The sequence below is a fragment of the Hyperolius riggenbachi genome, chromosome 11 (genome assembly GCF_040937935.1).
Source record: "Hyperolius riggenbachi isolate aHypRig1 chromosome 11, aHypRig1.pri, whole genome shotgun sequence".
NCBI classification, from domain to species: domain Eukaryota; kingdom Metazoa; phylum Chordata; class Amphibia; order Anura; family Hyperoliidae; genus Hyperolius; species Hyperolius riggenbachi.
In genome coordinates, this window is record NC_090656.1 from 171817500 (window position 1) to 171832263 (window position 14764).

The following is a 14764-nucleotide window of genomic DNA, read 5'->3' on the forward strand; positions in this document are numbered from 1 at the left end:
CTAGTCAATTGAGAATATTAAAGGACTTTTCTCGTTGTTGCATTTTTATTTATTTTAACCCTTTATGGAAATGGGTAAGGGGTACCCCTATACTAATTTCTCCTGGGGAGTGGGCGGGCATTTGGGGTCCCCTTCTTAACCAGTTCACCCCCAAGGGTTTTTACCCTAACGGACCTGAGCAATTTTCACCTGTCAGTGCTCCTCCCTTTTATTCCCTAATAACTTTATTACAACTTCTCACAAGAAAATGATCTACACCTCGTTTTTTTTTCGCCACCAATTAAGCTTTCTGTGGGTAGTACATTTTGCTAAGAAATTTTTTATTCTAAATGCGTTTTAATGAGAAAAAGACAAAAATAATGGAAAAAAAATAATTATTTCTCAGTTTTCAGCCATTATAGTTTTAAAATTAAACATTCTCCAGTGGATAAAACCAACACATTTTATTTGCCCAGTTGTGCTGATTATTAAACCATTTAAATTATTTCCCTATCACAATGTATGGCGACAATATATTATTTTGAAATATAGATGTTGTTTTTCTGTTGTTTTTTTTTTGTTGTTCTTCTGGCCATAATTACAAGCCCCTATGTAATAAAGTAAAATTAATTTTTGCACATAAAATATAGAATGAAAAAAATTGAGTCCCTAAGGCAACTATTTATTTATTTATTTGAAGCTGATTTTTTTTACAAGTGATTTTTTTTTGGGGGGGAGGGAGGGTGGAAGTGTAATGTATTAATTTATTAATATTGTGTATGTTCATATTATGTATGTGCATGTATGTGTAAATAATATACTTTTTGTCCACAAGATGGCGCTAGTGAACACTCTCCGTTATAGGAAGTGATGATCACTTTTTTTTTTTTTTACACTTTATTAAGCCTGTAAAAATGTCCTGTTTTTCTAATGGATGTAGCCGCTGTCTGCGGTTACGTCCATTCACTGCAGGCACTGTGATTGAGTAGAGGACCGCTCGGTCCTCTTCCCCAATCACATAGCACGGAAACCCAACGGTAATGGCGGCGGTAGCAGCGCGGACACGTGCGGAGCAGCGGCGGGAACGCGCAACGTATTAAAACATAATGTTGCTGTTCACAGGCTAAAGCATGACGTTTTAATACGTATGCTTGTCATTAAATGGTTAAAGGGGACTCCCAAATGCCACCATGAACCCCCCGCCTAGGGAGTCGTCACCCCCACCTCCTTCTGGGGCACCCGAGGTGGGGAAGAGCCCCTTGTCCATGGATTAGACAAGGGCTCTGGGGGGGAGGGGGAGGCTTGGCTGCCCCTCCTTCCTGGAGCCCCGCCATCCCGCCAAACCATGGACCATAGCTCAGGGTGTGAAGCCCCACATGGCCGGGGCTCCACATTTTGGCTATCCCAGCCTGCATGGGGACAAGGGGTTACAGAGGCTTGGGAGGGGGAACCCCCCGAAAAATAGGTGTGGCCATGGACCAGAATGTGGGTGTGGTCACGGGTGGAGATACATTTACATGAATTTAGCAATGGTGGGACATCAGATTAGGACAGTGGTGGTGAACCTTTTGGAAGCTGAGTGCCCAAACTGCAACCCAAAAGTCACTTATCTATCGCAAAGTGGCAACAGCAATTTAAACAAAATACAAACGTTTTAACTCATACATGAACGTTATGGAAAATCCAAGTTGAAAATAAACTGTGAAGATAAACCATTTCATCCATCCTACTCCAGAAAAATGTTTTCATTTTTTTAGAACCTCCCAGTTTTATTTTCTGTTTTAAAAAGCTAAAAAAGTAGCTTTAATGCTATTGTCTCATATGATGATGATTCCGCTTTTCCCATAGTCTCGCTGTTAGCAATCATGTGACCCCCAACAAGACAAATTCAGCAATCATGAGGCTCCTATCAAGACAAACTCAGCAATCATGAGGCCCCCAACAAGACAAATTCAGCAACAATGAGGCACATAAATAGAGAGCATTTCACATAAATAGGCAGAATGTCCCCTTAATATGGTAGACCCCTCTCACCTGGCTTCTGAATTCTCCTCTACTGGCTGCTGTGCCTGGCAATACTGTTTTTGGCTGCATTGGGGATGATGTGTGGGCTGAAAGGCCTTGCGGTGATGCTGTGGCCGGTCTGGCTGGCGGTGATGCTGTGGCCAGGCTGGCTGGCGGTGATGCTGTGGCCGGGCTGGCTGGCAGTGATGCTGTGGCTGGCCTGACTGGTGGTGATGCTGTGGCCTTTTTGACAGTGATTCTGGGCTGGTTGGCTGGTGATGATGCTGGGCTGGCAGGCCTGGATAGTTTACGTATCGCCAGGAGCCCCCCAGTTTACGTAGCGCCAGGAGCTCCCCAGTTTTGGTAGTGACAGGAGCTCCCCAGCTCAGGTAGTGACAGGAGCCCCCCAGCTCAGGTAGTGACAGGAGCCCCCCAGCTCAGGTAGTGACAGAAGCCCCCCAGCTCAGGTAGTGACAGGAGCCCCCCAGCTCAGGTAGTGACAGGAGCCTCCTAGCTCAGGCAGTGACAGGAGCCCCCCAGCTCAGGCAGTGACAGGTGCCCCCAGTTTAGTCAGTGACAGGTGCCCCCCAGTTCAGGTAGTGACAGGTGTCCCCCAGTTTAGGTAGAGACAGGAGCCCCCAGGTTAGGTAGTGACAGGGACCCCCAGGTTAGGTAGTGACTGGTGCTCCCCAGGTTAGGTAGAGACACGAGTCCCCCAGTTTAGGTAGAGACAGGCGCCCCTCAGGTTAGGTAGTGACAGGGACCCCCAGGTTAGGTAGTGACAGGTGCCCCACGGTTAGGTAGTGACAGGGACTCCCAGGTTAGGTAGTGACAATAGCCCCCCCAGGTTAGGTAGTGAAAGGGACCCGCAGGTTAGGTAGTGACAGGAGCCCCCCAGTTTAGGTAGTGACAGGAGCCCCCCCCCAGTTTAGGTAGTGATAGGAGCCCCCCAGGTTAGGTAGTGACAGGGACCCCAGGTTAGGTAGTGACAGGGACCCCCAGGTTAGCTAGTGACAGAGGGACCCCCAGGTTAGCTAGTGACAGGTGCACCCCAGGTTAGGTAGTGACAGGGACCCCCAGGTTAGGTAGTGACCAGAGCCGCCCCAGGTTAGGTAGTGACAGGGACCCCCAAATTAGGTAGCGACAGGTGCCCCCCCAGGTTAAGTAGTGACAGGGACCCCCAGGTTAGGTAGTGACAGGTGCCCCCCAGGTTAGGTAGTGACAGGGACCCCCCCCCCAGGTTCGGTAGTGACAGGCACCCCCCCCCCCCCCTCACCGTTAAGTGTCAGACCTCAGGATCAGCCGGCGACCTGACCGGTTAGAGCGAGCGCACGGATGCACCATGCTCTATATGCGGAAGTGATGCCACTTACGCATATCAGTGCGGTGTGCAAGGTCCTAGCGCCCGCACTATTGGTCGCTGGGCGGCTGATCGAGGTCTGATGGCGGCCGGGGGGCAGCAGCGGCCGGGGGGGGGCAACGGCGTCCACGGCAGGGCAGATGCCCCAATTTGCCAGATTAGATAGCGACAGGTGCCCCCCAGGTTAGGTGGTGACAGGGACCCCCAGATTAGGTAGCGACAGGTGCCCCCCAGGTTAGGTAGTGACAGGGACCCCCCCCCCAGGTTAGGTAGTGACAGGCGCCCACCCTCACCGTTCAGTGTCAGACCTCAGGATCAGCCGGCAACCCGACCAGTTAGGGCGGGTGCATGGACGCACCACACTCTATATGCGGAAGTGATGTCACTTCCGCATATCAGTGCAGTGTGCTAGGTCCTAGCGCCCGTACTATTGGTCGCTGGGCAGCTGATCGAGGTCTGACGGCGGCCAGGGGGCAGCGGCGGCCAGGGGGCAGCAGGCGGCCAGGGGGGCAGCAGGCATCCAGGGCAGGGCAGATGCTCCAATGGGAGGAGTGGGAGGAGGGTGCCACTCTGGGGGGAGAGGAGGGTGCCAACATGGGTGGGTGGTAGGGTGCCACTTTGGGTGGGAGAAGGGTGCAACTCTGGGGGGAGATGAGGGGTCCAACCTGGGTGGGTAGGAGTGGGTGGGTGCCACATTGGGGGGAGGAGGGTGCCAACATGGGGGGGTGGTAGGGTGTCACTTTGGGTGGGAGAAGGGTGTCACTCTGGGGGGAGATGAGGGGTCCAACCTGGGTGGGTAGGAGTGGGTGGGTGCCACATTGGGTGGGGTGAAGGGTGCCACTCTGGGGGGAGAGGAGGAAGGAGGGTGCCACTCTGTGGGGGTGAACTGAAGGGTGCCAGTGGGGAGAAAGCAAGATCGCGGCACCAGCCGCCGAAGTATAATGCAGGGAGGGGAGTGAAATCACTCCTCCCTCCCTCTCTATCAGTGCCCCCTCCCAAGTCCCCTTGCAGAGAACGCGCAGTGGGCGTTTAGTTTACCTGAGTCTCTGCTCTCCGACCGGCTTTTTCATTGTACTTCCTGTTTAGTGTCATGGGAAACCGGAAATAAAATGAAGCTGGCCAGAACACAGGGAAAGGTAAACTAAATGCCCGCTGGGCAGCACGGTGGCATAGTCGTTAGCGCTCTCGCCTTGCATCGCTGGGTCCCCGGTTTCGAATCCCAGCCAGGTCAACATCTGCAAGGAGTTTGCATGGTCTCCCTGTGTCTGCGTGAGTTTCCTCCGGGCACTCCGATTTCCTCCCACATCCCAAAAACATACACAGATAAGTTAATTGGCTCCCCCCCCCCCCCCCCTAAATTGTCCCTAGACTACAATACATAAACTACACAATATAGACATATGACTATGGTAGGGACTAGATGTGAGCTCCTCCGAGGGACAGTTAGTGACAAGACTATATACTGTATACTCTGTACAGCGCTGCGGAAGATGTTGGCGCTATATAAATACCAAATAATAATAATAATAATAATTTTTACAATGGAAAAAATACCTTTTATCTCAGGGAAACCTCTGTCGCAGTTGACAAAATGATCTATGGTCAGATTGGACTGCACTCCATCTTTAATAATCCATGTTGTGGGGCTTTATTCTATGTTTATTCTATGTGGTGCGTCCCCAATTTCAGGTATCTCACTCATCACTATCTCGTTATCTGCTCTGTAACGCTGTAATGTATGATTATCCCTATGAACATGGTGCTGGTTGCTGTTTCTGATGGTTTTGTAATTATAATCTGTGCTTATTATGCAATATTGATTGTATGTTCTTTTTTGTTTGAATGAATAAATAAATAAAAAGAAAGTGGGGGGGAAAAAAAACATGAAAGATTACAGAAAAAAAAGGCAAAAAACATAAGCAAATGCATAGCATGAAATGGAATAGTTGATGAAACATTACTAAATCAGTGTTCACCTCAGCCGTATCGCAGTTAAATAGGTGTTAAAGTATACCAAGTATACCTGAACTTGAAGTGATATGAAGGTTGACATATGTATTTCCTTTTAAACAATGTAAATAAAATAGCTATAGACTGAACAATCCTGAAGATCAGGTGTTTCTGACTTAAAGGGGAACTGAAGAGAGAGGTATATGGAGGCTGTCATGTTTATTTCCTTTTAGACAATACCAGTTGCCTGGCAGCCCTGCTGATCCTCTGCCTCTAATACTATTAGCCATAGCCCCTGAACAAGCATGCAGCAGATCAGGTGTTTCAGTGGTTCAGACTTATAAGTCTGATCTGACAAGACTAGCTGCATGCTTGTTTCTGGTTTTAATCAGATACTACTGCAGAGAAATAGACCAGCAGGGCTGCCAGGCAACTGGTATTGATTAAAAGGAAATAAACATGACAGCCTCCATATACCTCTCTCTTCAGTTCCCCTTTAAGTCTGACTGGATTAGACACACACTGGTTTCAGATGTGTGGTTCAAATGGTACTGCAGCCAAAGAGATCAGCAGGGATGACAGGCAACTGGTATGGATTAAAAGAAAATAAATATGGTAACCACCCACCATTATCCCTGTCAGTTCAGTTATCCTTCTAGTGATGCTGTTCGTCAGTGTCACTGAATCTCTCTGAAATGACCATCAGTAGCCTTTTAGCATGTAAGGTATCATATGAAGACCTTTCCCAGAATGGTCAGTAAGAGCCGGATTTGAGGGCAGGCCACATAGGCTGAGGTGAAGAGCGCTGGGAATTGTAGACAATTTAGATTTTCAGCGTTTGCAATTTTTACACCGACTTAAATGAAAAGCTAAAAAAGAAAAACGAAACAAAGGTTATACAAAAAGACACATGCAACAGCATAAAAAAAATGAAGAATACTTAAAGTGAAACTAAAGTGAGGAAACTAGCATCAGGGTTGATGCATAGCTATGTAGAGAGGAAAGGCTCTGGATACCATAGTGCCTTTGCAGTACTTAGTCTGTCCCGTCATTTCAAAGCTGTCCCTTGTTGAAGTCATTCAACCTGCTAAGACAACCTGCTAAGACTCCAGCACTCCTCGGGCCAGGGCCGGGCCGAGGCATAGGCTGGAGAGGCTCCAGCCTCAGGGCGCAGTGTAGGAGGGGGCGCACAATTCATTCAGCTGTCATTCCCAATTGTGTATGAAGCAGAAAGAAATAAGAAAAGGGGGTACATAGCAGTGACTGCAGGCCAGAAAACTAGATATTAAGGTGTTGGGGAGGTTGTGGGCCCTGTGGCCCTCTTAGTCTAATAGCAATCAGCGTGTGACAGCTGGGGTGGGAGGGATGGAGGGGGCGCACTTTGGTGTCTCAGCCTTGGGTGCTGGAGGACCTTGTCCCTGCTCTGCCTCGGGCAGCCTTTGAGAGTACTTAGTAACCCGAGTACTTCCCAAGGCTGATTCCGAAGTAGAGCTACTATACATGAGTGTAACTAGAGGGGAGCACCCAGGTGTGTGTGTGTGTGTGGGGGGGGGGGGGGGGCAGGCTCAACTACTTACCTTCCATTTCTCTGATACTCCAGATCAGGTGTTATTGTGGCTACACATAGATCCTGAATGCGACACTTGTTTTATGAGCCTTGTAAGATGGGCCCCCAGGCTGTGAGGGTCCCCAAGAAGAGACAAGGTAAGGGTTAAGAACATTAAGAGGCTCCATCAAAGTTTTTCTGGGGGTCCCATAATTTGTAGTTACACCCACTACTATACGTTCGGAAGTACTATGGAACTGGGCTTTCTGCATCACATGATGGGCTCGATTCACTAAAGTGTGACACTGTAACTGCTATCACAGCTGTTATCACACGAGCCGCCGCGCTCAAAGGTTAGCTCGCGAACAGCGTTACTTCGCGTGATAAGCGAAGGTTTGTGCGCGATCAAGTGCGCTTTTCATGTGAAAAGCGCACGTGATCACGTGCAAACCTTTGCTTATTATGCTAAGTAACGCTGTTAGCGTGCAAACCTTTGCTTATCTCATGTGAAGTAACTCTGTTTGCGTGCTAACCTTTGCTTATCTCATGTGAAGTAACGCTGTTCGCGTGCTAACCTTTGCTTATCTCATGTGAAGTAACACTGTTCGCGTGCTAACCTTTGCTTATCTCATGTGAAGTAACGCTGTTCCCGTGCTAACCTTTGCTTATCTCATGTGAAGTAACGCTGTTTGCGTGCTAACCTTTGAGCGCGGCAGCTCACGTGATAACAGCTGTGATAGCAGTTATCACACTTTAGTGAATCGAGTGCCATGTGTAGAATAATCAACACAGGGAGGAAGTTTCAGGTAATTCACGCCCACATCAGCCCTGCTGAGAGTGGTCAGAGAGAATGTGACCAGTTAATTCAGATATTGCTCAAAAACACATTAAAAATGGCTGAAAATGTCCCTAGTTCTGACAGCTTATAGCTGGTGAAGAGGTTTGCTAGATGCCTGATCTAATGAGACACTTGCAAAGTTCCTCTAAGCACATTTGTAATATGATCATAATACCATTCTGTGATTTTTTTTTTGCATATATTAAAAATAAAACCAATCATAAATATATGAGTTTTTTATTTGTTTATTTGCAATGTTAACATGATCCACTTATATACTGTAGAAATCACCCAGCCTGAAATGTAGTCAGTTTTAAATCAAACTGAGAGTTGATCTGGTTATGTCTGATATAGCTTATCAAAATAATATGAAACAGACTATTAACAATTATTCGACTAGAGAACTATCTTTATTTATTTATTGTATTTATAAAGCGCCAACATATTACGCAGCGCTAGACATTAGTTTAGATTACAGACAATATTTAGGGGTGACACAGCAAAATGACAATACAGGAATACAAGAAAAACCAGATCACACAGCACAGTATGAGTACAAGGTAATGCTTAGTCAGTCACTGGAGGGGAACATGGAGATTAGGCAAGTTAGGTTCACGCAGATGCATAGCATGGGTGCACAGTAACAGCTTACTAGCTATAACTATATATAACTATACTTGATGTTTTTCAGATGCTCTATATGATCCACACATTGTCCTTGATAATGCCGTGTCCAATATAATTTGTTCCATCGTCTTCGGGAGGCGATATGATTATGATGACCCAACATTCAGATGTATTCTTGACCTTGTTCATGAACATATGAAGATGGCAACTGGGATTTGGGCTCAGGTAGTGAAAACAACACATTCTTTAAAAAGTGATTTTGATATTGGTAAAGCTATTGTGTTTGAAACCAGCCATTTTACCAATCGTGAGTAGAGATGGCCCAGCCTTGGAGAACTCATGGAAAAGCACATGAACAGTTTGATCAGCTGATAGGTTTGTAAGCCTCTTATTTGCTGTGATGACTTCCTGGTTTAACACATGATCATGACCAGCAAATCAGAGCCTTACAAATCTAACTGATCATGTGCTTCTCCACGAGTTCTCCAAGGCTGGGCCATCCCTAATCGTGAGAACACAGTGATTTACATGTAAATTAGTGTGCACCATTTTTTCCTGTAACGCAAGTGCCAGTGAGTGGAAAAGACTGTGGCTTCAATCCACAGAATTAAGTGCGGTAGTAGAAAAAGTAGGTATTTTATCAAATGCAGTATTTTTACTTTTTTAGAGCACTCATCATTTTTTTACCGACTGAGAGGAGTGTTCAATAGGAAGTGTAAAGCGCTCAGTATTTTTTTTCAGTTAACGTTCAGTAGTTATGCAATAGTTATGCGGTAATCCTGAATTTGGTCGGTATTTTTCCATGTGAGAAGCAGGGAAGCAGAGAAATATGGGTAGGAGTGGTGCAGGGAGACACGTGTAATGAGTGAGTACTAGGATGATATTTTGTTTTATATTTCGGAACCTTTGGTGTCTTTGCCGAATTTGGTCAAGGAAATTAAAGCGGAATATAACCCTGCATTTCAACTTTGCTCTAAAACATTATTTACAGCATATTATATGCAACCAGCATTTTTTTTTTTACTAGACCAGCATTGGAAGGGTTACACAGAGTTTTAAAGTTCCTGGAGATTTCTGCAGACGCATCCGAAGCTGAAATAGATACATTTTATTTACATAAATGTATCTAAGTGTTGAATGTGACTCATCTCTCTGACTGAGCTGGAGGACAGCCAAAGTGTGTAACATTCAACACTTAGATACACACCAGCGAGGAGGAAGCAGTAGTAAGTATACACCACACTTTTTTTTTTGCCCACAGCCCCCCTGATCTCCCACCCCAGCCTTCAGACCCCCCCCCCCCCCTGCCCACCCCCCAGAACACTGTTCGCACCCAATCACCCCCCTAATCACCCATCAATCACTCCCTGTCACTATCTGTAAACGCTATTCTTTTTTTTATGCCCTAAACTGCCCCCTGCTCCCTCCTGATCACCCCCCACCCCTCAGATTCTCCCCAGACCCCCCCCCCCCCCGTGTACTGTATGCCTCTATCCCCCCTGATCACCTGTCAATGACCTGTCAATCACCCATCAATCAGCCCCTAGCCTGCCCCTTGCGGGCAATCTGATCACCCACCTACACCAATAGATCGCCCGCAGATCCGACGTCAGATCACCTCCCAAGTGCATTGTTTACATCTGTTCTCTACCCTAAACACCCACTAATTACCCATCAATCACCCATCAATCACCCCCTATCACCACCTGTCACTGTTACCCATCAGATCAGACCCTAATCTGCCCTTTGCGGGCACCCAATCACCCGCCTACAAGCTCAGATTGCCCTCAGACCCCCCCTTATCAATTCGCCAGTGCATTATTTACATCTGTTCTTCCCTGTAATAACCCACTGATCACCTGTCAATCACCTGTCAATCACCCATCAATCACCCCCTGTCACTGCCACCCATCAATCACCCCCTGTCACTGCCACCCATCAATCAGCCCCTAACCTGCCCCTTGCGGGCAATCTGACCACCCACCCACACCAATAGATCGCCCGCAGATCCGATGTCAAATCACCTCCCAAGTGCATTGTTTACATCTGTTCTCTACCCTAAACACCCACTAATTACCCATCAATCACCCCCTGTCACTGCTACCCATCAGATTAGACCCCTATCTGCCCCTAGGGCACTCAATCACCCACCAACACCCTCAGAACGCCCTCAGACCCCAGCCCTGATCACCTCGCCAGTGCATTGCTTGCACACCTACCCATCAGATCAGGCCCTAATTTGCCCCGTGTGGGCTCCTGATCACTCGGCCAAACCCTCAGATCCCCCTCAGACCCCCTTCCGATCACCTCCCAAATGCATTGATTGCATCTATTTTCCCCTCTAACCACCCCCTGAGACACCCATCAATCACCTCCTGTCACCCCCCTAGCACTCCTATCCATCAGATCAGGCCTAATACAAGTTGCAACCTGTCATCTAAAAGGCCACCCTGCTCATGACCGGTTCCACAAAATTCGCCCCCTCATAGACCACCTGTCATCAAAATTTGCAGATAAAGACACTGGTAAAAAGAGTGGCACTCTTCCAAAGCAGGGATAAGGGTGCCCAAGCCTCAAAAGATCCTCACACCTCTGGATCAAATCAATGTAGAAAACGTATGGGAGGCTGGCACTTCCAAGCGTGAAAAAAGCTCTTTTATTGAAACATTAAAAAGTGGTAATACAGCGACAGCCCGCTGTTTCAGGTGTCAGCCTTTCTTCAAGCTGTTTCAACCACAAATGAGATATCACATACATTGTCCATATATAGTGTCAGCCCATTAAAAACATCCAATCAGTTTAAACTGCCCGCAGCCAATCACCTTACCTGCACTTCACGTCGGACCTGAGGGGAGACTGCATCCCTGCAAATAAAGCAAGATTACATCATCACGGAGAGTACCGGCGCTCCACGCCAGCATCAGCCACAACTCCGTGTTCTCACTCGCTGGGGCCGGGTCTAATCTTGCTTTATTTGCATGTATGTGATATCTCATTTGTGGTTGAAACAGCTTGAAGAAAGGCTGACACCTGAAACAGCGGGCTGTCGCTGTATTACCACTTTTTAATGTTTCAATAAAAGAGCTTTTTTCACGCTTGGAAGTGCCAGCCTCCCATACGTTTTCTACATCAAAATTTGCAGATGCTTATACCCCTGAACAGTCATTTTGAGACATTTGGTTTCCAGGCTACTCACGGTTTTGGGCCCGTAAAATGCCAGGGCGGTATAGGAACCCCACAAGTAACCCCATTTTAGAAAGAAGACACCCCAAGGTATTCTGTTAGGTGTAGGACGAGTTCATAGAAGATTTTATTTTTTGTCAAAAGTTAGCGGAAATTGATTTTTATTGTTTTTTTTCACAAACTTGTGACAAAAAATAAAATCTTCTATGAACTCGCCATACACCTCATGGAATACCTTGGGGTGTCTTCTTTCTAAAATGGGGTCACTTGTGGGGTTCCTATACTGCCCTGGCATTTTAGGGGCCCTAAACGTGAGGAGTAGTCTAGAAAACAAATGCCTCAAAATGACCTGTGAATAGGACGTTGGGCCCCTTAGCGCACCTAGGCTGCAAAAGTGTCACACATGTGTAAATGGGTAATTGTGTGTAAAAAAAATTCAAACAATTGTCATTTACAGAGATATTTCTCCCACCCAGCATGGGTATGTGTAAAAATACACCCCAAAACACATTATACTACTTCTCCTGAGTACGGCGGTACCACATGTGTGGCACTTTTTTACACCCTAAGTGCGCTAAGGGGCCCAAAGTCCAATGAGTACCTTTAGGATTTCACAGGTCATTTTGCGACATTTGGTTTCAAGACTACTCCTCACGGTTTAGGGCCCCTAAAATGCCAGGGCAGTATAGGAACCCCACAAATGACCCCATTCTAGAAAGAAGACACCCAAAGGTGTTCCGTTAGGAGTATGGTGAGTTCATAGAAGATTTTATTTTTTGTCACAAGGTAGCGGAAAATGACACTTTGTGAAAAAAAAACAATTAAAATCAATTTCCGCTAACTTGTGACAAAAAATAAAATCTTCTATGAACTCACCATACTCCTTACAGAATACCTTGGGGTGTCTTCTTTCAAAAATGGGGTCATTAGTGGGGTTCCTATACTGCCCTGGCATTTTAGGGGCCCTAAACCGTGAGGAGTAGTGTTGAAACAAAAATGACCTGTGAAATCCTAAAGGTACTCATTGGACTTTGGGCCCCTTAGCGCAGTTAGGGTGCAAAAAAGTGCCACACATGTGGTATCACCGTACTCAGGAGAAGTAGTATAATGTGTTTTGGGGTGTATTTTTACAAATACCCATGCTGAGTGGGAGAAATATCTCTGTAAATGGACAATTGTGTGTAAAAAAAATCAAACAATTGTCATTTACAGAGATATTTCTCCCACCCAGCATGGGTATGTGTAAAAATACACCCCAAAACACATTATACTACTTCTCCTGAGTACAGCAATACCACATGTGTGGCACTTTTTTGCAGCCTAACTGCGCTAAGGGGCCCAAAGTCCAATGAGCACCTTTAGGCTTTACAGGGGTGCTTACAATTAGGCACCCGCCAAAATGCCAGGACAGTAAACACACCCCACAAATCACCCCATTTTGGAAAGTAGACACTTCAAGGTATTCAGAGAGGAGCATAGTGAGTCCGTGGCAGATTTAATTTTTTTTGTCGCAAGTTAGCAGAAATGGAAACTTTTTTTTTCTTTTTTGTCACAAAGTGTCATTTTCCGCTAACTTGTGACAAAAAATAAAATCTTCTATGAACTCACCATGCCTCTCAGTGAATACTTTGGGATGTCTTCTTTCCAAAATGGGGTCATTTGGGGGGTATTTATACTATCCTGGAATTCTAGCCCCTCATGAAACATGACAGGTGGTCAGAAAAGTCATAGATGCATCAAAATGGGAAAATTCACTTTTTGCACCATAGTTTGTAAACGCTATAACTTTTACCCAAACCAATCAATATAGGCTGAATGGGTTTTTTTTTAATTAAAAACATGTTTGTCCACATTTTTCGTGCTGCATGTATACAGAAATTTTACTTTATTTGAAAAATGTCAGCACAGAAAGTTCAAAAAATCATTTTTTTGACAAAATTCATGTCTTTTTTGATGAATATAATAAAAAGTAAAAATCGCAGCAGCAATCAAATAGCACCAAAAGAAAGCTGTATTAGTGACAAGAAAAGGAGCCAAAATTCATTTAGGTGGTAGGTTGTATGAGCGAGCAATAAACCTTGAAAACTGCAGTGGTCTGAATGGAAAAAAAGGGTCTGGTCCGTAAGGGGGGTAAAGCCCGCGGTCCTCAAGTGGTTAAAGGGCAACTGAAGAGAGAGGTATATGGAGGCTGTCATGTTTATTTCCTTTTAATCAATACCAGTTGCCTGGCAGCCCTGCTGGTCTATTTCTCTGCAGTAGTATCTGATTAAAACCAGAAACAAGCATGCAGCTAGTCTTGTCAGATCAGACTTATAAGTCTGAACCACTGAAACACCTGATCTGCTGCATGCTTGTTCAGGGGCTATGGCTAATAGTATTAGAGGCAGAGGATCAGCAGGGCTGCCAGGCAACTGGTATTGTCTAAAAGGAAATAAACATGACAGCCTCCATATACCTCTCTCTTCAGTTCCCCTTTAAAGAAGAAACTTTAATAATGTGGAATTCTTTGTGAGATTGGTGATTTAAAGAATGAGGAGAGTGGGGGGGGGGGGGGGTCTTTATGGGTTTTGTTTATATTGTATTTGTAAATTTGAAAATTGGAGAAGAGAATATGATGATATGCTGTATTGGAATTGATATGAGAGTTGGAAATATTCTTACTTCCCAATAAATTATACATATAAAAAAAGTAGGCACTATACATATGTATTCCCCGGGTTACGACCGCCCGACTTACAAACGACCCGCCGATATGAACGCCACGACCATAGCTCCACCTCATCGCATGACGTCACGCCCGCCGGGGACTATCTGTTCTGCCCCGTTTAAGATGCAGAGTTATTGCAGCGGAAGGTAAATAGAGGACATCTCACCTGATCCACGGCGGTAGAAGGTCCCATCGAGGTGCCCGGAAGCTGCGCAGCCCGTCCTCTCGCTCCGTCCACTGTTTCCCGGCAGCTTCTGGCTTCACATGCGGCGCATAATGACACAATTAGGAAGCGCCGCCACTAGGGGGCTCTTCCTGATTGCGTCATTATGCGCCGCATGTGAAGCCAGAAGCTGCCGGGAAACAGTGGACGGAGCGAGAGGACGGGCTGCGGAGCTTCCGGGCACCAGGAGGGGACCTTCTACCGCCGAGGATCAGGTGAGATGTCCTCTATTTACCTTCCGCTGCAATAACTCTGCATTTTAAACGGGGGCAAAGGTGGCTGTCCCGACATCAGGTTAAGAACGAGCGGGCAGTCCCTATCTTGTTCGTTAACCGAGGACTACCTTT

The 14764-nt window shown here is 46.3% G+C and overlaps 1 protein-coding gene across 6 annotated transcripts in view; it reads left to right on the forward strand.

Moving 5' to 3' along the window:
- The window catches only part of LOC137539254 (cytochrome P450 2D17-like), a 130846-nt gene that overhangs the window by 80181 nt on the left and 35901 nt on the right, over window positions 1–14764 (forward strand). For 5 of the 6 annotated variants that reach the window (XM_068261811.1, XM_068261808.1, XM_068261810.1 and 2 more), the window contains one exon: window positions 8369–8529. The exons of the other annotated variant lie outside the window; for it this stretch is intronic. In XM_068261811.1, coding sequence (XP_068117912.1) covers window positions 8369–8529 — 161 coding nt within the window. The remainder of the gene's footprint in view (window positions 1–8368; window positions 8530–14764) is intronic. 6 annotated transcript variants of the gene reach the window in all.